This window comes from Patiria miniata, unplaced genomic scaffold (genome assembly GCF_015706575.1).
Source record: "Patiria miniata isolate m_02_andy unplaced genomic scaffold, ASM1570657v1 HiC_scaffold_19, whole genome shotgun sequence".
In the NCBI taxonomy this organism is placed as follows: domain Eukaryota; kingdom Metazoa; phylum Echinodermata; class Asteroidea; order Valvatida; family Asterinidae; genus Patiria; species Patiria miniata.
Window position 1 is genome coordinate 12,615,235 of NW_024037057.1, and position 22,600 is coordinate 12,637,834.

Genomic DNA, 22,600 nt, shown 5'->3' on the forward strand with positions numbered 1-22,600 from the left:
TGTGCATTCATTTACACAAGCATACCTTTTCGCGCAGAGTTCTGGAATACATTTTCGTGAATGTGAAATAAAAATTACGTTTTCCTCATTCAAAATAGCAGATTACATCACAGTAAACTAAAAGTGAAATAGAATGGTCAATGTTTGAAATCGCCCTCTAAGAGCGAGCAAGAAGTCTTGTAAACGAATCTAAATGAACATAAACGAAAGATGCTGCTCAATCACTTAATTGATTTAACTAAAATGGAATCGAACGCTCTAGTAGCGACAAAATATAAAACGCGTGTTCAGAGCAACTCTTAAATTCAGACGAAAATGAATGACCCATTTTCAGAATTGAATGAACATTTTAGGAAAATGGCCGGGAAAACCTATATATATGTAGGCCTATATGATAAATAAAGAAGGGAAAGGATCACCTATTACTAGTCCATGAGCCAGCAAATTTATTTCGAGGGAATAATTCTAATATGATTTTTTTTCACTGAGTGGAGAAAAATATGAAAAATACAGACAAATATGGTAGACCTTCTAAAACGGTAACTTATGATTAGCTTTTTGAAACATTTTTACCGTAAGGGCCGTTCACAATTATCAACATTTTCACGAGCGTACAAACCGTACGCTGGGGGGGGGGGGGGGGGGAGGGAGGGGGTTAATGGCCGCCGTACGCTTTTCTTTTCTTTTTAATGTCGATATGTTTTCTCGCCCGTTAATGCCCGCCCAACGCTTTTTTCTTTTAAATGTCGACCTGTTTTCTCGCCCGTCGCCACAGCCGACAGCCGCAACCGTGCCGATCGAGCACTTGCCGATCCGGTCGCGCCCCGCGCCAGGCCCCGCATTACATCCCATGAACGTGTGTACAGCATGCACGGCATTGTCCTACACTCGTACATGAAAATGTACTGTATGTACATGTACATGTACATGTATAGTCCGTATCCACTGCGTGTTTTTAACGGCCGGTGTCACATGAAAATCCGACTCCCATGAAAATCGGACCCCTTTTTCCCTTTTATTGGTTAATCCCTCGCACGTGACAGGTCACTCTCCCCAAACGATTCTAAAAATAGCATAGTATCGTACTCACGCGTGCGCAGTACTACCAATGAGTCCACATTTCATGGAGTCGGATATTCACGCTACACCGGTTGAACAACACCGGCACTAGCAAAAGTGGCGGACAATAAATATTCTATCTGCGCTGTTGACTTGGATCAATTGTTGAAATTCCTCATTCGACAAGGATGTATTGTCCACAAGAATCCGACCAACAAATCCGACCTTGAAAAAGTGTACTCTTTGTACACTTGTGAAAATGTTGATAATTGTGAACGGCCCCTAAATGTGGCGTCACGACGAAGTCCGGTTCCCATGTGAACCTCAGCACCTAGACCAGCCAACCTTTCCCATTATGCAAGGGTTTATTTGAAAAAGATGGATTTTTTTTATTAACGAAATACATCTATACCTTTTTTTTCAAATTTGTTATGTTTTTTTGTCAAATATCTATGTTTGCAGAAATCTGCCAGAAATCGACCCCAAAAAAAAAAATCCATTTTGTCAAATTTTCTGTCAAACTCATTTTTTAACAAAAAATCTGTTAAATTTATAGCCGACAAATAAGAAGTACAGGAGACATGTAGGATTCATTAAAAATGAAAAGTGGGACTACAGATTTATGGAGAAAGCAACCGATCATTTACAGAGTTGCTGACTCGAGTCATGTGACTTGGACTCGAGTCGGACTCGAGTCGCTATTTTTGTGACTTGTGACTTGACTTGTAAATACCAGCTTTGACTTGTGACTTGACTTGGACTTGCAAACAATGACTTGTGACTTGACTTGGACTTGCAAAAAATGACCTCTGATCATTTGTTGCTGACCACACGTAAGCAATTCACCAGCAGTCCAGACCATTCACACATCACGGTACAGATGGGGGATCATTGGGGCCATGGACTCCGAAGAAATGGATGGGGCTTAGCAAGGCGGAATCTGGACTATATGTATAAAGCATCTGGCTGCAGCTGTTCAAGACCGCAGTTAGACAATGTGCGCAAATGCTATCCGAAAACTTCCCATAGAATAGCGCACATTCCATACCGGATGTGATTTCTGTGTCATTGGGGACCATGTGGACAAAATTTTGAGCGTTGCATAATGCAATCCGTCCGTTCGTGATTCGAAAAGGAGCTCGAGCGAGTGACGGGAATTACAGATAAGTTTACAGAATTTCCTACACTCTTACGCTTTTCAACGAGAAAAAAACATCTCTAAACTGGAATAAAAGAGTAATGAATCAGTCGGCCGTTTCAAACCTTGCAAAGTCATGACCTTGATATCACGCAGGCCACTGGTCACGCAAAATCCAACCAATCAGAGGGTGAATTCATCAGAGCAGCGTCCTGTTTGCAGGGCGGGGGGTACGAGCGAACTGTCAGCCACGCGCGAACTGTAATCAGTCACGCCCCGCTATCACACACGAACCGCTCCGTGATAGCGGTTCCGGAGTCATGTGAGATAGCGGTTCGTGGCTGATCAGCGATGGTTCGCGATAATGTTTTTGGGTGGGTTGATTTTGCGCTCGTCGAATAAAAACACAGGGATCGTCGAGAACCGAGACTAGGACTTTACATCAGGGTGACCGTTTTAGCCGATTTTCGGCTATAAATTTAACAGATTTTTTGTTAAAAAATGAGTTTGACAGAAAATTTGACAAAATGGATTTTTTTTGTCGATTTCTGGCAGATTTCTGCAAACATAGATATTTGACAGAAAAACATAACAAATTTGAAAAAAAAAGGTATACATGTATTTCGTTAATAAAAAAATCCATCTTTTTCAAATAAACCCTTGCATAATGGGAAAGGTTGGCTGGTCTAGGTGCTGAGGTTCACATGGGAACCGGACTTCGTCGTGACGCCACATTTAGGGGCCGTTCACAATTATCAACATTTTCACAAGTGTACAAAGAGTACACTTTTTCAAGGTCGGATTTGTTGGTCGGATTCTTGTGGACAATACATCCTTGTCGAATGAGGAATTTCAACAATTGATCCAAGTCAACAGCGCAGCTAGAATATTTATTGTCCGCCACTTTTGCTAGTGCCGGTGTTGTTCAACCGGTGTACCGTGAATATCCGACTCCATGAAATGTTGACTCATTGGTAGTACTGCGCACGCGTGAGTACGATACTATGCTTTTTTTAGGATCGTTTGAGGAGATGACCGGTCACGTGCGAGGGATTAACCAATAAAAGGGAAAAAGGGGTCTGATTTTCATGGGAATCGGATTTTCATGTGACACCGGCCGTTAAAAACACGCAGTGGATACGGACTATACATGTACATGTACATGAACATGTACATGTACATACAGTACATTTCATGTACGTGTGTAGGACAATGCCGCGCATTCTGTACACAATACGTTCATGGGATGTAATGCGGGGCCTGGCGCGGGGCGCGACCGGCTCGGCAAGTGCTCGATCGGCATCGGTTGCGGCTGTCAGCTGTGGCGACGGGCGAGAAAACAGATCGACATTAAAAAGAAAAAAGCGTTGGGTGGGCATTAACGGGCGAGAAAACATATCGACATTTAAAAAAAAAAAAAAAGCGTACGGCGGCCATTAACCCCCCCCCCCCCGCGTACGGTTTGTACGCTCGTGAAAATGTTGATAATTGTGAACGGTCCCTTACAGTAAAAATGTTTCAAAAAGCTAATCATAAGTTACCGTTTTAGAAGGTCTGTCATATTTGTCTGTAATTTTCATATTTTTCTCCACTCAGTGAAAAAAAATCATATTAGAATTATTCCCTCGAAATAAATTTGCTGGCTCATGGACTAGTAATAGGTGATCCTTTCCCTTCTTTATTTATCATATAGGCCTACATATATATAGGTTTTCCCGGCCAATTTCCTAAAATGTTCATTCAATTCTGAAAATGGGTCATTCATTTTCGTCTGAATTTAAGAGTTGCTCTGAACACGCGTTTTATATTTTGTCGCTACTAGAGCGTTCGATTCCATTTTAGTTAAATCAATTAAGTGATTGAGCAGCATCTTTCGTTTATGTTCATTCAGATTCGTTTACAAGACTTCTTGCTCGCTCTTAGAGGGCGATTTCAAACATTGACCATTCTATTTCACTTCTAGTTTACTGTGATGTAATCTGCTATTTTGAATGAGGAAAACGTAATTTTTATTTCACATTCACGAAATTGTATTCCAGAACTATGCGCGAAAAGGTATGCTAACGTAAATGAATGCACAGGAAACGTAATTGGCCGTCTGTTTCTCAAAACCGAATGCACGGACAATGAAAACGATTGAACTTTAGTTGAATTGAAATGGGATTAAAGACGAGCATTCAAATTCAGACAAAATTAATGACCGATTTTCAGAAGTGAATGAACGTTTCAGGAAATTGGCCGGGAAAACCTATATTTACTTATCTTTCGTTTAATGTTTTTAATTGTTACCTTTGGCTCTTTCATCTTGAAATTGCAATCTGGTTTTTTTTCAATTGTTTATCTCAATTTGCTTGATCGTAAACGTGCTTTATTTCATTAACTATTTGTTTCCCTTTGGATGTTCAAAATGCGGGGTGGGGTTGGGGAAGTGATCAATTCGGTTACTTGACGTCATGAAACATTCGCCGCGAAATTCGCTTGAGTTGAAACATGTTCAACTTTTACGAAGTCGCAGCGCAAATACTTGCCATCACGTCACAAATTCGCGTTCGCTTTCGCGCCAAGTATGAACCGGGCTTTATGTTGTGGGAAAATATTCGCGACAAAAAATAATTCACTTGAATTTCATGTAGCGAAACTTGCGCGATGTCGTGAAAAGTTTTTGCGATGGTCGTGAAAATACATTATATACGTCTTTCAGGTCCCTTCAGGGCCTCCATAGAAATTCTTTTCAAAGGTTGAAAATGTATTTTATAATGAAACTGGGTATGAACATGAACCCTGACATCATCATGACGTCAGATGATATTAATAAGCAATGGACAGCATTGAATAAAATATTGTAAAGTGAAGGCTATTTACTTCATTCTCAATACAAAGCGGAAGTGCGGAATATGTAGATCTTTAATTGTATAAAAATTTACCAGGAAACAAGACCAGACAGCGAATGAATTGTCACAAGATTCGAAAAAAGTTCTTGTAGATATTTCTACGCTTGGTTGGCAAACTGCATTTTTTGCCAACCACGGGTTGCAAAACTATGGAAGGTCCAACACTGCAAAAATGAAGAAGAGTTATTACAAATCACCAAAATATTATTTAATTGTTGGAAATACAACATTGTCAACAATGTTACAACATAATTCCTAAACATACCTTTTTATTTTGTATTGAGGGCGTTTAATATGGTGACTTTTTCTTGGAAAAATATGTTGCCAACCACGGGTTCAATTTATGCGCTTGCGGCAGCCCATATAAAATGGCGCCAATGTTTACAAACAAAAGAAAGGTCTATAGCTTAAAATTCACGGCGGTCAAAGTGGTTTTACTAAAACGTGCCGCACGAATCTGTGGTTTTGAATGCTGCGGGGTCCGGGTTCCACTCGTAGAGAAATATTTTAAATTGTCATCTTTTTTTCCCCGGAGGTGCCCCCCCCCCCTATTGTAAAAATTACGTTATGCATGTTGAAATTTGAGGCCGAAAAAAATCACAGCATGCTTAGTCATTAACATTGTCTGTTGAATTGTTTCTCGCTCTTTTATCTCAAGCCCATGAACTTTTTTTATTTACATACTTTTTCTCACCGGCACCTAGGAGATTAACACCGCTTTCGCGCTAGTCTGTCCCCAAAACTGACCAAAATAAGCCCCCTTAGTTTCCCATAAAATATAATGTGCTATATAGCGCGGTATATAGCGCGCCATATACCATGACAATTATAACATTACTGCACATGTTTTGCCTTCGTTAACAAAATTTTGCATTTTAAGCAACTTTACCAATCGTTACAGACATTTTTAGTTAAGGTTTTAATTATTTTGTTCGCTTTTTTGTTGTTGAAAATTTAAATTCGGAAGTTATATTTTATGGGAAACTCAGTGGGCTCGTTGTTGGTCAATGTTCCGGGGAAAGCCATTATGCAAAAAAATCGTGCATGCGCATCGGTCGAAACAAAGCAGGTCTTCCGAAAACTTTGGGCAGGAGTGCAATTATTTGACCATACCACGGCATGTCAATTGCTAAATTTTTGGTCAAATTATTTTTGGTAATTTTTTTTTGGGGGGGGGGGGCGGACAGACAGACTGACCGACCAACAAACCGACCGACCGACCGCAACATGTAGAACTTCCTGCCAGATCGTATACCATTTTCCCCTGGTTTTAATTTGGGCGTTACATTAACCTCGTTTCAGAAATCAAGGATGATCTTCGCAATCCTTGTGTGTCTGGTGCCGGCCGCCCTCGGCAACAGCGCAGGACCACCGGGGTCAAGCAATCCGAGCTTGTGCACCGACATGATACCGACCGGTCACAACGGTGGGGTTAGTATGGCCACCGACCAAGACAATCCTCCCTACGCTATCGATACCTCATCTAGCGAGTACACTCCGAATGGTTCATTGACAGGTACGTGGTGCAGACCAGGCCCAATTTGCCTACGCCCGCCAAATCACTATTTGCATGCCCTCAAATTCTCCGGTGTTAGAGCATTTTGAGGGCCGTGAAGTTAACGATTTGTAAAAAAAAAAATGGTGGACGCCGGTGTGGATGGTAATTCTGTCCCCTGGTTAGACTGTCCGGGGGACAGAATTACCTAGGTAAAAGTGTCCTCCCGGCCCGTTAATTCTGTCCCCCTCCAGGTAATTCTGTCCCCCAGGTTTTTGTGGCCCTCTCTTTAATGTTTTTATGAATTCACTACAAGGTATACATTTTGGACTCTCAGTCTGCCCTTCATGAATATACAACTATTTACGGTACGGTGAAATCTATTGCGATTCTACCGCGATAGGTCAATTCAGCGGCGATGCATGGCGATGGCCCTCGCCTCATTGACAACACCTACTTGGATTGGTCTGTGCTCCCATCATAGCGCGTAACGACATTTCCTATTGCTACGCTGCTGCTCTCAGTACACACTGCATGGGGACACAGGACACTTTCACCGCTGGGCAGGGGGGACATTTATACCTGGAGGGGGATAAATCTACCTAGGTGAAAGTGTCCCCCGGACAAAATCATCGGGTAACGAGCCGGTAAATGTGTCCGGGGGACATTTACCAGGGGGACAGAATTACCTGTCACACCGGCCGTGCAGAGTTGCGAGCTCGTGTTCGTGTGACATTTGGATGAAATTAGGCCCTAAAGTAACTGTATATACTTGTTTAGCCTGAACACCTGTGAGAGTTTTGAATATTTGTATAGGAAATTTGAAGTATGTGGATTTAACACTGGTGTCTATGGGAATGTATTTGCTTGGGTGCACCCCGGGTGGCCGGGGTTGGCACAATGCCCCCCCCCCCTTACAGAAATGTCCCATGAGCATCCCATAGGATTCCCATGGGGTCCCATGGGATTCCCATGGGACCCCATGAGAAACCCAAGGGGTCATCAAGAAGACCATGTAAGTTAAAATGATCACCATGGGAGATTTTTGCTCATCATGGGAAAACCCATGGGAACACCATGGAGATTGCATGGACAACATGGGAACATTATGGGGATTTTCCGAGCTCCATGGGAACACCATGGGGATTTTACGGACACCATGGGAACACCATGAGGATTTTATGGACATCATGGGAACACCATGTGGAATTAATGAACACCATGGGAACACCATGGAAATTTATGGACACCATGGGAACACCATGGCGATTTTATGGACACCATGGAAACACCTTGGGGATTTTATGGACACCATGGGAACATCATTGGGATTGTATGTCACCATGGGAACACCATGGGGATTTACTGGACACCATAGGAACATCATGGGGATTTTGGACACATGGGTACACCATGAGGATTCGGACGCCATGGGAACAACATAATGTGGGTGATATAAATTATGGATACAATGGGAACACCATGGAGATTTAAAAGGCAGCACGGGGACACTGCCGGGTTATACTGGAGAACATGCATGTGCCATGGAAAACCATCATAGACCCAATTGCACTCCGAAGTTATAGCCAAACCTTTCTTTGATTTAATTACTTATTCGCCTAGCTGTACATTTGAATTCAATCAAAAATATTTCCCTTGTGGTCATAGAGGTTATCAAGAATTATATTTGTTAAGCTGACCATGGGAAACTCCTGTGGATGTTCACGAATTGAACACAATGGGATCAACACCATGGGACACCATGGGACTACCATAGGACATTTTTTGTGAGAATCGCTTACAATAACGAGTGTTGTAATTGCACATTTTTGATTTTTTCTGTTAAGTGAAGTTCAAACTTTGGATAATATTGATTCACATGTTATTATGGTTGGAAACATGTATGAGAAAATAAATTGGGAACACTGTGATAACATGTTCAAACTTGACAAGTGGTATGGGAGCAATAATGTGGACTTTGGTCTTAGAGTGCATAAGCCACCCCTTTTACATGGAACAACCCCTATCAGAGTTTTTACCTATTCAGTGAATAGCACGTAACACACAGGGTTAAAATGTATTAAGGAAGTTGATATTGAAAAATACCATGGAGAAATAAAACTTTTGGGAAATGAAAGGCAACCATACCTGGGAAAAAACGCATACAAAATTTCCCATGGGAAAAAGCCAATGGGAAAACTCCCATGGGAAAAATCCCATGCTACATGGTGTCCAATAAGCCATTTGCGAGTAACCTATACCCTTTGGGATTTACATTTCAATAACATCTGGTACACTGACTTACTCAGAATGCTTGGCACATTTTAACTTTGAATTCTCCAGACCAAAGACACTGTTGTTAATCACATGATTCGGGGCAAGCTCTTGCATAGTTACGTAAGAGACGCTCAGCATCAATACATCACTCACAATGGGTGAGAATGTCACAAAGACACCAGACCATGCCAGAGCTGGGTGTTGCTAGCATAAGGCTTGCCCCGAATCACGTGATGTAGTAACAGTCTCTTTGGTCGGGAGAATGCAAAGTTAAAATGTGCAAAGCATTGGATTAAGTCAGCGTTCCAGATTTTATTCAAATTTAACTCGCAAATGGCTTATTCACCATGCAATTCCCATGGGAATTACATGGGAGATTTCTGTAAGGGCCGCGCATGCGCTTTACATGTACACGCTGAGACAGTGGTGTTTCAGTGGGCGTGACCTGGAGGGGGCATCAGCATTTCAACGGGGTTAACAACGGCGGTTTCGCATCGAATACTCTCAAATAGGCCTTTAGCCGATTCAATCAAGTTCGAGAGAAATAAAAAGGGTGATTTGGGGTTTGGAATTAGCTGGAACTCGATTAATTCTGGTGGGGGCGCCCTACAGCAGGGCAGGTGCACTTGGAGGCTTATTCTCAGGCCTCGTATTAAACTCGAGTTGTTCCCCCATTTTTTTATAAAATAAATAAGTTATGGGTCCTTCCTCAAAAAATACAAATCATTTTTGGGAAAAATTGCCAAACTTTGCTTCATTTAAGGGTGCAGACCAGTAAATAGGCCCTACATGGCCTACGCGACCGGCCAAATCACGTTTGGCACGTCCTAACTTCTCCAGTATAAGAGCATTTTGAAGGCCGTGAACTTAAGGATTTGTTATAAAAGAAGGGTGGAAGCCGTGCAGAGGAGTGCGAGCTCGTATTTGTGCAAAAGTTGGATGAAATTAGGCCCAAAAATGATTCTATTTTGCAATGGAGTGTAGGCGTCCATTTTCAAAATGGCGATGAGATTCAGGACTCATTATATCATCTTTGGATGGAATTTTTTCCCCAAAAGTCATGGGATAAAAGAACAAAAATTGAACTTAAAATAAAAGATGATGAAATGGCGATGAGATTCAGGACTCATTATATCATCTTTGGATGGAATTTTTTCCCCAAAAGTCATGGGATAAAAGAACAAAAAATTAACTTAAAATAAAAGATGATGAAATAAGATGTTGTCTCAAACACCCGGGGAGTTGTGAGTATTTTTAATAATTTTAGGAAGGCCGCGTTATAGCATTGAGGTATATGGCAGTCTATTTATTTACGTCATCATTTAGACATGGTGCACTGGGTATTTATTCAGACGAGGGCTGGGCTTTGCTGCCTCATGCTCTATTTTTTGACGTAACGGTGCGTTACCTGACTTACGTCAGGGAACCAGACTAATAATAGTTCCTACCATTATTGTCCAGTGTATAACTGGAAGCTTCTTTGGTTATTACTGAAACAGTAAAGTACTTTGATATTGGATATATTCACCATTCATTATAAGTTTTTATCATCTATCATGTATGTTTTTCCCCGTAGACCGTGTTGGTGTTTTAGTTGGATATTGTATATTGGACTCAGTGATGACTCGGTCCGTGAGTCAGTCGGTCAGTCTGTTACTCAAGCATTCAGAACAGTCTTGATTGATATTTTCCAGACATAAGACAAAAATGTACATCTGAATGAATTACTTCCAGCGGCAATCTCCGCCCCCCCCCTCCCCCACAGAGGGTGTGCCTTCCCCACACCTTTGCTCTACCCTCCATTCCTATCAACCCCCTTCTGAAGGCAAGATATCCGCCCCTATCGTAAACTGAATGATCATTGGAACTCAAATACATCGTATTTTGTGAAGTTATATGAAACAATAACGAAATATTAAAAGCTGGTCAGGTTTTCGTTCAATTACACATTGAATATGAATAACTTATATTTCTACAAAAAAAATGCTTGCAAATAGCACAGTCAATACAACATTATGGTACTTTTCAATGCCAAGAGAACGCATAGGCCAACCGCTTTAATGACATGCCCGAATGTTGTTTCATTGTTACCATAGTAACAATCCGTGGACTAGGCGGCAACCAGTTCAAAGGATTTTTCATTCAGGCTCGACGGGCCGATCCAGCTCGAGACAACGAGGTTGCCGTGGGAACATTCTCCAGTGCTCCTGCAACCACCCAGCTTCTCTTCTGCCACAATGTAGCACATGTAAGGAATCCAGTGTAAATAGTCATGTTCTTTTTTTCCAACTATTCAAGCTCATGTTTACTCAGTAGCACTTGTATAACATTGTTCTGCACGAGATTTTATTATTATTATTATTATAATTATTTATTCGGCCAACAAAAACTCCTTAATCGTACGGCATCAGACCATATCGGCCTTTTCACACTTAACAGGGTGGTTCAAAAAGTTTACACTTTTTCAAAGGCAGATTTCTCAAAATTCGGGCGATCCACAATGCAGTGCGCCACTAAGAGTTTGCAAGGGTCCATTTGTCAAGTTTACGGTCGACAAAACATGGCCCATTTGAATGAGTGTCAATAGACAACTTAAGCTAATTTGTTATAGATTTGGGCATTGTTCTGCTGCCAAACTGCTAGATACTCGAATCATACGCTTACGAAACTATATATACTGACCTGAAAAAAATTGTAATGTCCCGCGCTGCGATTTGTCAACCATCTCCGACAGTGCACGCACTCGGAAAAATGAACTCTCCGTGGCAAACTTCTGGTGGTGCACTGCATTGTGAATCGCCCAAATTGAAGAGACATGTTGAAATTGTTCCACGGTATTCCCAAACTAAAAGATCTTGGTCGTATATGGTGAAAACGTCGTTGCAAATAAAGCTCAGGTTAAGAAATAGTGGCCATCTACAGAAGAATTGTCAAAAACTAGTTTGTCCAGATCTATGGCAGTCATGTAAACCTATAATTACAATTGTTGCAGTTATTTGTGTTCGCAGTACTATTGTGTTGACCATATCTCATAGAGTTGTGTGTGGACAAATGCTTTTTGAACAATTCTTCTTTAAATCATTGCCATTTCTTAATTTAGGCTTTATTTTCAGCACTGTTTGCACCATATACCACGAAGATGCTGTAGTTTAGGAATATCGTTACACATTTTTAACAAGTCTACCCAATTCCAAGAAATCTGCGTCTGAAAGAGCGTACCGATTTTTCTTTGACCACCCTGTGTCGTCTCACCCGCACCTGTTGATACCAACACTGGTCCAAAATTGCACACGCGGTTCGGCTGTAGATTTTGGATAAGTACCCGAGTAGAGCCTCTCAACCCTTGTGCCGCCAGCCAGGGCTACATTTTACCACTTTAGAGCGCTGTACCCGTGTGGAAGTCTTGTTGGATTATTGCTAGTGTGACTGGGGTTTCTGAATTTTCAGCTCGAAAGACACGCATGTGTGTTTACATCTTTTTGTATATAAGAACTGGTTATTATTATTTTGAGTAAAGTTGACATGTAATTGGACCGAAAAAGTACTTGTATTCTGATCGCTTCCGTAGGACAGCGAGTGCCACCTAAAGGCAAATACGTGTAGCAGAAATGCATCTGCATTCATGCATATTTTGTTCGTTCCAATAAACACAACACTCAACATCTGAAGAGGAAGGTTCAGCTCTGACTTTTCGAAAAGAAGGGGAAAACCATGCACAACCTTTTGATCACGAAACACGGTTTCGTCAACATCACTCTTTATTCCAAAATCAGTCAATGGACTGATTGTCGGAAATCAGGTATACCCCTTGATTTCTTCTAAATGACATCAACCTGGACGGAAGAGTTTCCTGAAATCTTGAATCTGTGTAAGATTTTTGGGTTACACCTCTATGTTCCGACACCCCTATGTTCCGACTGCACATATTCCTATTCCTAACCATAACCCTGACCCTAACCGGGAGTAACACAATCGTATGTGCAGTTTGTCGGAGCATAGGGGTGTCGGAACATAGAGCAGTCACCAGATTTTTGATAATTCGGTTGGTTACTTTTGGCCTAAATGCAAGGATCCTATATATGCCATAGAAGAAGATTTTCCTCCGAATTATCATAATATTTGTTTTGTCATTTTTTTCAGTCCGCTTGGGGACATTCCAACAATATTGCAAAATCCTCAGTCGTTGGGATTTGGAACGCCCCGGCTCTTGACGAAGGACCGATCGAGTTCAAGTAAGAACCAAACAACTCTGGCTTTTTATTTTCACCTTAATTGATCACGATATTCTAATATCTGACCAAGGCAAGCAACACTTGGGCTCAACAAGTGTCTTATTAGTTCACTATGCGGAAAGACGAGACTGCTGTGTGATGCCGATGGCCACGTTTCTTATCCACTTTTAGTGGGAAAGACACGGTGCTGTTATGCTAGTTAGTTTCTCATTCTGTTTATACATTTTTTCGCGTTATAGTGTGTTTTTTTTGTCTTCAGTGAAAAACCGTTAAAAAAAGTGTTTAAAACAATAATTATAATACTAATAATAATATAAAAAACGCTTTCCGCGTCACAAAGACATCACAAATCGCTGTACAATTACACATCCACAGATTCGCAAGAAAGACATTCAGATAAAAAGTCATGAAACAAAAGCAATTAGTTAAAAATACTAACAATTCAGGCGCAGATCAAGGAATTCTGGCAATTAGGAGTGAGGGGGGGGGGGTCAGGCCCGTAAGCGTTTTTATGTCCGATTGTTGCGGACAGTCGGACATAATTATTATTACTATAATTGTTATGCTTGTTTGTGTCAAAGCAGGGGGGTCGACCCCCCTCCCTCTGGATCTGCGCCTGCAATTAAGTAATCAAGAAATACTGTTTTAAAAGATGGGTTTTTAAGTAGAAGAGAACACTACTTTCACAATTTGCCTGTTAAGTAAGTGAGAGGTTTGCGGTAACACCATGTGGAAATATCTCTTTTGTGAGTATGTGTGGTTCTGAAGAGAACCAGTTGGATTAACCTGTCTGTTATCAGAAAAAGTACACGGAGAACACGCACCCTTCTTCGAAAGCCTGCCACAGGATGACAGAAAGTTGGACATAGCGACTTCGAACTAATTGCCAATATAAATATACGTAGACGTAACAATAATGTTCTGACTGTTTAAAAATATAATGACTGATTATGGTTGCCATGGTATTTGATTAAAAACTGTTTAACCATAGATATTGGTTATTAAAAACAAATTCACAATGTATTTTGTAGCGCATCCAAATGACGTTGCATTATAGTACTCACCAACATTACACAAAATTACATCGGTGCTTTTAATGAGCAAATGTTTGTGTTCACAATTTGAGCAGAAAACTCCTAAACTGAAGGGTGTGTGCATTATATGACATTACAGTAACAGCGCCCTCAGTTGTCAGGAAGGCGTGACACATTGTAAGTGTTTAAAAAAAATGCACTTTACCAACAGTGCTTTTAAACAAAATCATTTTAGAAGAGTGGAAATTTGCACCCAAAATAAATCTTTCAGTGTTAAGTTCATGCCATGATCTCTTTATAATCTCTCTGGCTAGGGCAACCATTGTGAAAGGGGTTCCTGACCGCAGCTACTTTTACACCAGTGTCAAGTCTGCCCAGGTGAGCCCGGTCACCGATGAGGGCGCTTCGACAGAACCCACCACACAGCAGCGTAAGTTTTTTGCTCTTGTCATAGCGTTCACGCACAGTCGTAAAATTAGTTGTTACGGCAACTCAGCCGAAACAGCTATTGTTCTTGTTAAGATTTTTTATCTGTTTCGGCTACTCAGCTGAAACAGCTATTGTTTTCGATTTTTTTATTCTTATTCTTTTTCAGACTCATCTCCATGGGGTTGTAAACGTTTTTCTTCCACCAATACAATTTGGCACTACAGTAAATCCGATCGACTTCAGACTTAATACACACATAAACCGCCACTCACAGGTTATTCAAGAAGAAATTCGTAATCCTGACGCCATCAGGTGTCAAGTTACGTCACATTCAATGTGAATTTTTCTCTGTGTGACAGGGACATATTTTTAAGAACAATCGGTCCGATTTGGTTGTAACATTATATGTGCCTATACTGGGATGTGTTATAGATAAAAATTCAAGTGACGTCATCATGACGTCACATTAAAAGGGTAATTTTTCTATGACTTGATTCTCTCAAGTACAGCAAGTCTGACTAAGTCGTAACTTGATGTGTACTCATTCTGGGACGATGAAAATGTAAGTGACGTCATCATGACGTCATCACAAGTCATGTGACGTCACATTAAAGGGGCATTTGTCTGAGCCCTTATCTAACAAAAAAAGGGGCCCAATTTTGTTGTAACTCGATATGTACTGATACTGGGACGTGCTATAGATGACAATTAAGTGACGGCATGGTGACATCATCACATGCCATGTATGATGTGTTATTCGTGAAATTTGAATTGATGTCGTCATGTCGTAATCACATGCCATGTACGTCACATGTTACATGTCGATGAAATTTGAACTGTCGCCGTGATCTTGTGCTTGTTTTCTGTCCATCTATTTCCTCTCTTTTGTCAAGTGTTCATCTTCCCTTCCCCCCCCCTCACCCCTCTCCCTGCCCCTCCTCGGCCATTTCCTTCTCGCATCGTTTCGCATCTTGTCGCATCTTGTATTCTGTCGCATTTAAAACATATTTTTAAATTAATTTCAGTGAAGGAAGCATTCATTAAGATCATTATTATTATTAATGTCGCCCTATTATTATTTTTTAGCCTAACTACTTTATTTAGTTGACAAATTATGTGTCGGTCTATTGAAAGATTGTTAATACTATTGTGATAATCACCAAATGGGGCGACGGTTGAAAACATCATCCGACAATAGGTGGCGCTAGGTTGCAGACCAATAAATAGGCCCATAATTACCTACGCCGGCCAAATCACGATTTGCATGCCCTCAAAATCTTCAATTTTTTGGTAGCATATTGTGGGCCATGAACTTGAGGGCTCGTAGAAAATAAGGGTGGAAGCCGTGTACAGGACTGTGAGCTCTGTGCAATTTGGATGAAACTGGGGCCCTAAAAGCGCTCTATTTTGCCATGGAGTGTAGGGTGATCATCTTCGAATGGAAATTTCTTCCAAAAGTCATAACTTTACCCCCACAAGATGAAGAAAAATAAAATATGATGAAATAAGCTTAAATTTGATGGTGTCTCGAACACCTTGGAGAGTTGTGAGTATTTTTCCTGAATTTTTGAAGTTACGACATTTATCTCTGGGGTCTATGGCAGTTTATTTACCGGTCTGCGACCTGCAGTTCCAAAATGGCGTCGTCCATCGTTCGTTTTTAAAATAGCGGTACGCATGCGCTTTATATTCCACTACAGTGGTTTTTCAGGAGACGTGACCTAGTGGGGGGTGGGGCAGCCTACGCCGGCCAAATCATGGATGTGCATGCCCTCAAAATCTTCAGTATTTGAGCACGTGTGGGTCATGAACTTGAGCGCTTGTAAAAAAATTAGGGTGGAAGCCGTGCACAGGACTGTGAGCTTGTAGTTCTGTGCAAGGGGCCTTAAAAGCGCTTTATTTTGCAGTGGATTGTAGGCATCATTTTTCAAAATGGCGATGGGCTTCAGGACTATTTTATGGGATGATCATCTTCGGATGGAAATTTTTACTAAAAATCATCAGTTAACTCCCCAAAAAATTGAAAAGAAAATGAAAGATGATGAAATAAGCTTTAATTTGATGTGTTTCGAACACCTTGGAGAGTGGTGAGTATTTTTTTTTTTAATTTCTGAAGTGCGGGCATTTGTCATTGAACAGTTTATTTACTGGTCTGCAACCATTGAGAGAGTTGCGAGGTGCACACCTGTAAATAGGCCTAAGCCCATCTGCCGAGCTCATGAATAAAAGTTATACCCTTAAAATATTCTATATTAGAGAGTTGTGAGAGCCATAAAATTGGGGAATTGAAGAGAAATGGCAATAAACCTCTGGTACGGACTTGTCAGGGTTGAGCATTTTTCATGTCAATTCTTTCTGGACCATATGGCTTAATAGCTCAAAAACAAGCCAACAAAAAAACATAATGACGTCTAATAACGTCACCTCAATTTAAATTTTAACACATCCCGATATGCGATGTGGCTACATACCCACTTTGAACCCAACCGGACGTCCAGTTATCTAGACGTAGGACCTTAAAATGTGCATCTTTAAGATGTCGTTACGTGAGCTTTGATGAGTCATCGTGACGTCTATCTTTGCGGACCATCTTTGATATATGGTCTTTGCCTATGATAAGTTTCTAAGGTATATGCTTTATGCTCAAAGTGCCAAAAGAGAATAAAACATGGACAAAATCTATAGGATTTAGGATAAAACAATAAGAAAAACACAAAATCTGTTCGATAAACAGAATAATAATAATAATAAAGTATTTATAAAGCGCTTTTACAAAATAGAACAAAGCGCTGTACAAGAGAGGACTAGGATGTTATGAATAAGAAACTTTTAAGACGTTTCTTGAAAATGGTGAGAGATGGGCGTCCCTGATGTTGATGGGAATAGTGTTCCATAATTTGGGGCCTGCTATTGAAAAAGATTTGTCTCCAAGGGATTTTGAACCTGTAGGAATAGAGAGGAGAGGTTTATCATTGGGAGATCTTAATCCCGGTCTGCCTGGTTGATACAGAGTGAGTAAGTCACACAAGTAAGGAGGAGCAATACCATGTAGGCACTTGTAAACCATCAGAAGAACTTTGATTGATATACGCTGCTGGATAGGTTACCAGTGAAGATTGGTGATGAGAGAAGTAGCATCCACAGTGGATGCAGCACGGTTTTGGATTTTTTGTAGTCTATGTTTTTCACCTTGAGTTATACCAAATAGAAGAGAATTGCAGTAATCAAGCCGGGATGTTATAAATGTACGAACAACATGGTGACATGTGTTGTCATCGATGAATTTACGAATTCGCCAGAGGTTACGTAAGTGAAAATTAATTGATCTAGAGATGGAAGAGACATGGTTGGACATAGCAAATGACGAGTCAAATATAAAGCCCAAGTTTTTTACAGTGCGAGAAGGTGAAATGCTCATTGGACCAGCGTTAAGCATGAGAGTGTCGTCTAGCTTGTTTAGTACACGTGGAGAGGCTGCTACAAAAAACTAAGTTTTGTCACTGTTGAGTTTAAGCATATTAGTGGCCATCCAGTCATGTATTTGGGAAATGCATTTGGAGAGGTTTTCAAGAGCAATTGCAGAATCACCAGGAATAGCTGGGTTGAAATAAGTGTAAAGCTGTATGTCGTCTGCATAAATGTGATATTGTAAATTGAAGTGCTCAATGATATTAGCAACAGGTTTTATGTAATATGTGAAAAGTGCAGGCCCGAATACAGACCCTTGGGGTACACCAAAAGCTACCCTAGATTCATCAGACATGGTACCATCAACCCGGACGCGGTATCTGCGATCACAAAGGTAACTGGTGAACCAGGATAAGGGCATGTCGCGGACCCCGAACACTTTGCACAACCTATCAAGGAGTATTTCATGATATAAAGTGTTGAATGCAGATGACAGGTCAAGCATGACCAGCAAAACCACTTTCTTGTTGTCAGTGACTCGGAGAATGTCATTTTGTACACGGAGAAGGGCTGTTTCTGTGCTATGATTACATTTGCAAGCAGATTGGAGTGGGACTTCTAAATTGTTATGGGCAACATGTTCAGTAAGTCTTTTGTGAACAATTTTCTCCAGTAATTTAGACAAGAATGAGGTATTGGAAATAGGACGGTAATTTTTCAAATCATTATGGTCAAGAGTTGGTTTTTTGAGGATAGGTGTAACAATGGCTTGACGGAAGCAGTTCGGAAATCTGCCCAAGGACAACGAATTATTAATGATGTTAGCCAGCATTGGAGCAATGCAGTTGACATTGGCCTTAAGTAACCAGGTCTGCAAGGTATCCAGAGCACAAGACTTGTTGGGAGAATCTTTTATGATTTGGATGACCTCCTCTGTATGAGTAGGAGTAAAAAAAGAGAGAGTGTTAACACTGGCAACTGTTTCTGGAACAATAACACGGACAGGTGGGGACGGGGCCATGCTGTTCTGGATACCATGCCTAATATCAATAACCTTGTTAACAAAATGTTTGGCAAAATTATTAGCCATAATAAACTTATCACCGGATAGAAACGTACTAGTGGGTGTATTTAACAAAGTGTGAACCGTCTTGTACATGTCCTTGGCATTACAATGAGATAACTTACTACAGAAAATACTTGTTTGGCAACATTAATAAGATCTTTGACAACAATTAATTGGGTGTTAAATGCTACACGGTCAGCAGGTAGCTTGGTCTTCCGCCATTGGCGCTCCAGTCTCCTCCTTACACGTCTAGCTTGATGAATTGCATCATTGTACCACGGCATCTTATGTCGATTGACACGGATGCGAGTACAAACTGGGGCAAAATCATCAAGAATCTTGCTGACAGTGTCACTGAAGAACTGGGCCTGGTCGTCAACATCTTGGAGGAGCAGCAAGGGTTTGAGCTGGTCGCTGAAAGCATCTGCTAGAGCTTCCATATCAACAGATTGAAAGTTACGAGTTGTAGTGCGAGTCTTACACGGAGTGGGTTTTGGGCGATTGAGTTCAAAATGTACAGCACAGTGATCAGACATGGTATTGTCTATCACCCTACAGTTTACTACTAAGTCATCTTCAGGTCGAGCCAAGACAAGGTCAAGTGTATGGCCAAGTCTATGAGTGGGCGATTCCACAAATTGCCGAAGACCCACACTTGAGATGGATGTGATGAATCTGTTGGTTTCTGGTTTGTTCAGGTTATCAATGTGGACATTAAAATCACCAGTTACCACAAGTTTGGCCGACATGGTGGATAATTCACTGATGAATGAATCAAATTCAGTCAGAAATGTTGCAGGTCTCAGGTTGTTAGCCTTAGAGGGTGGTGGTCTGTATATCAACACAAATATGATTGATTTTTTGTGATCACTGATCAGGGCACATTCAAACGAAGAAATGTTGAGGTTGATAGGGCTGGTGCAAGGCTTGAGATCCAAGTAACATTTGAAACAGAACATACGGCTTTTCTGCATTATAATTATGAACAGTTTCAAAATCAAACCTTTCAAATTTAAAAACTTAAAAATTCGAAAAAGAAACTCATGACATCCTCGTGACGTCATTTCAAATACATTGAATAACATTGACATTATCTAACTACCAACCAGGTCTGAATATGATCGAGCATTCCCTTAAATGTGTTTTAACAATATTATTTTGATGACTTCATGATGACTTCGCGTATCAATTAATTTTTTTTGCGTACATCCATGACCTACTTAACCTATTACAAAAGGAATTTTTGGAAGTTAGTAACTTGCGTATTTGAGATACCGTGACAAACTCCAATATTCCAAAAAATCCGTATAAAAACACATGATAACGTCATCATGACGTCATTTCAATTGTCATCCATAACATCCCATGTTTATGAACATACGAGTTTCAACCCAATCAGACTTGTAGTTCTCTAGATATAGGTCTTTAAATTATGCACCTTCTTGATGACATCACATGACCCTTGGTGACTTCATCATGATGCCATGTATTTAGGACCAACATAACAGGATCTTTTTCTGTACCTAGATTTTAAAGTCAATCAAATTGCTGGTTATGTCAAAAATTGCTAGTAGAAAAAGTGTAGAAAAGCTGGAAAAATTAATACAAAATTCTGTTGATGACGTCATCCCGACATCACTTGGGAAATTGCATACTAGTTATAGTATCTGCTTACCCATCAAGTTTCATAACAATCGAACCTTTTCTTTTATGCATTTAAAATCGTATTGTTGATGATGTCATGATGGCGTCACACACTTTTTTCAAAATGCTAGACTCGAGCATGTTTTGTTTGTTAGATATGCGGATGAGATTTAAAAAAAAGATAAATCAATAAAACAACTTGATAACGTCATCATTACGTCCATCTACGCGACCAATCTTTGCTATATGGTCTTTGATTGTGTAAGTTTGATCGAGATCTCAACATGTAAAATGTCCAAAGTGCCACTTTGAAACTTCATGTTCAAATTCCATGGGATTTGGGATAGAACAAGAAAAAAAAGAAACAATAAGAAAAACAAATAAGGCTTTTCTACAAGGAAGATGTGGAAAAGAGTTGTTCAAGAGTTATAGGTGAAAGACGTTCAAGCAAATATGCACACCTTTGGATCACGGATAATGTCTGTTCAAATTTACAAGTTTATATCATAAACCCTCGAGAAGAAAATCCACGGAGAATTCGAGTCCTGAAAACAAAAATGGAAAGAAAGAAACAAAGATTTAATCGAACAAATCTAAAGCGGCGATCCCGTTGTGCACGATCACCCAACGAGAGGTTTATGTCACGTCCAATCGGGTTGAAACTTCTGGGGAACATAGGTGAAAATTGACGTGACGTCACGTTGACGTCATCGTGTGGTTTTATATGAATTGTAAAGTTGTTGACGAATTAACATATTTCTTGCTAACTAAAATGCTAAATTCGTAATTCTTTTGCAATTGGTCTCATAGGTTATAGAAATTCGCACATAATTTGGTGAATAAACTGTTCGACGTCATCACGACGTCATAAAAACAAATCGATTTGAAAAAAATAGATATTAGGGGTAATTCATCAACGTAGGTGTGAAGTTAGATAAATATACTAGTACACAAATTATGAAGCGACGATATACAATGATGTCATCATTTAATCTGTTATTGTTATATATTCTTCTACGTACACAATTCCACATTTTCTGCATTCAGATAATCCTAAAACCTGGCACAGACAAAGACGACGTCATATTAGAGGTGTATTTTGAAATATCTATATATACAGAACTCTATGTCCAATTTGATTGTAATTTCATAGTTACGTATTGAACAGGATGACTAATAAATGAACTTTTAAGTGACACCACTGTGTCATCATCACATGGATGTGACGTCATCACATGCTACAGATTTTTTGAAACAGCCGAAACAGCTGTTTTTGTCCACATGACAACACATTTCTAGCTTTATTCCTTTTTTAAGTTATGTTTTTCAAGCAAAATAACCGAACAAGGCGTGGTGAGTGCCCAAGTGGCAATTCAATAATTTTATTCTACAGTTCTATTCTGGCAAAAAAGGTTATAGTATGTACCTTTTTCTATTACATAACCTTTTCTTGTTTATTGTTGATATATTCCTCCCAAAAAAAATCCACCATTTTCCAATGGCAAATCAATCAAACAGACCACATAGTTTTTGTCAAACCCCTGCTTTCCCTCAGCCTACCACAACCACTGCACTATTTAACATGCCCACCAATTCTTTTCTATAATTTTTTTTTATTGATATTGGTCTAGCATCTCCTCCTGTCATTGTTGAGACCTGGCCCGATCCAGCAGTCACCAGAATTCCATGGTCGGCCACATGGATCTTTCATTTCAAATTCAACCAAAACGTGAGTATGAACACTGGTCCGTCTTATAGGCCACATGTTCGAGTGGAAAGGGCGCTGTGATGCATGACAGCATATTCTGGATAGAAACAAATATCACCTTTATTCAAGCATGTACAAAATTGTAAGAATGTGGAAAAGAGTACTATTGATATAGCAACGTGTACATCATGCGTCAGTAAGCTGTTATTCAAAGTTATT

General features: G+C 40.2%; 1 protein-coding gene across 1 annotated transcript; it reads left to right on the plus strand.

Moving 5' to 3' along the window:
• The first annotated feature begins 6,396 nt into the window (after window positions 1-6,396).
• LOC119725435 (putative ferric-chelate reductase 1) lies at window positions 6,397-11,126 on the plus strand. The gene is made up of 2 exons (XM_038196841.1): window positions 6,397-6,604; window positions 10,957-11,126. The coding sequence occupies exons 1-2, from the start codon at window positions 6,400-6,402 to the stop codon at window positions 11,124-11,126; spliced, it is 375 nt and encodes a 124-aa protein (XP_038052769.1). The 5' UTR covers window positions 6,397-6,399.
• Window positions 11,127-22,600: the final 11,474 nt, after the last annotated feature.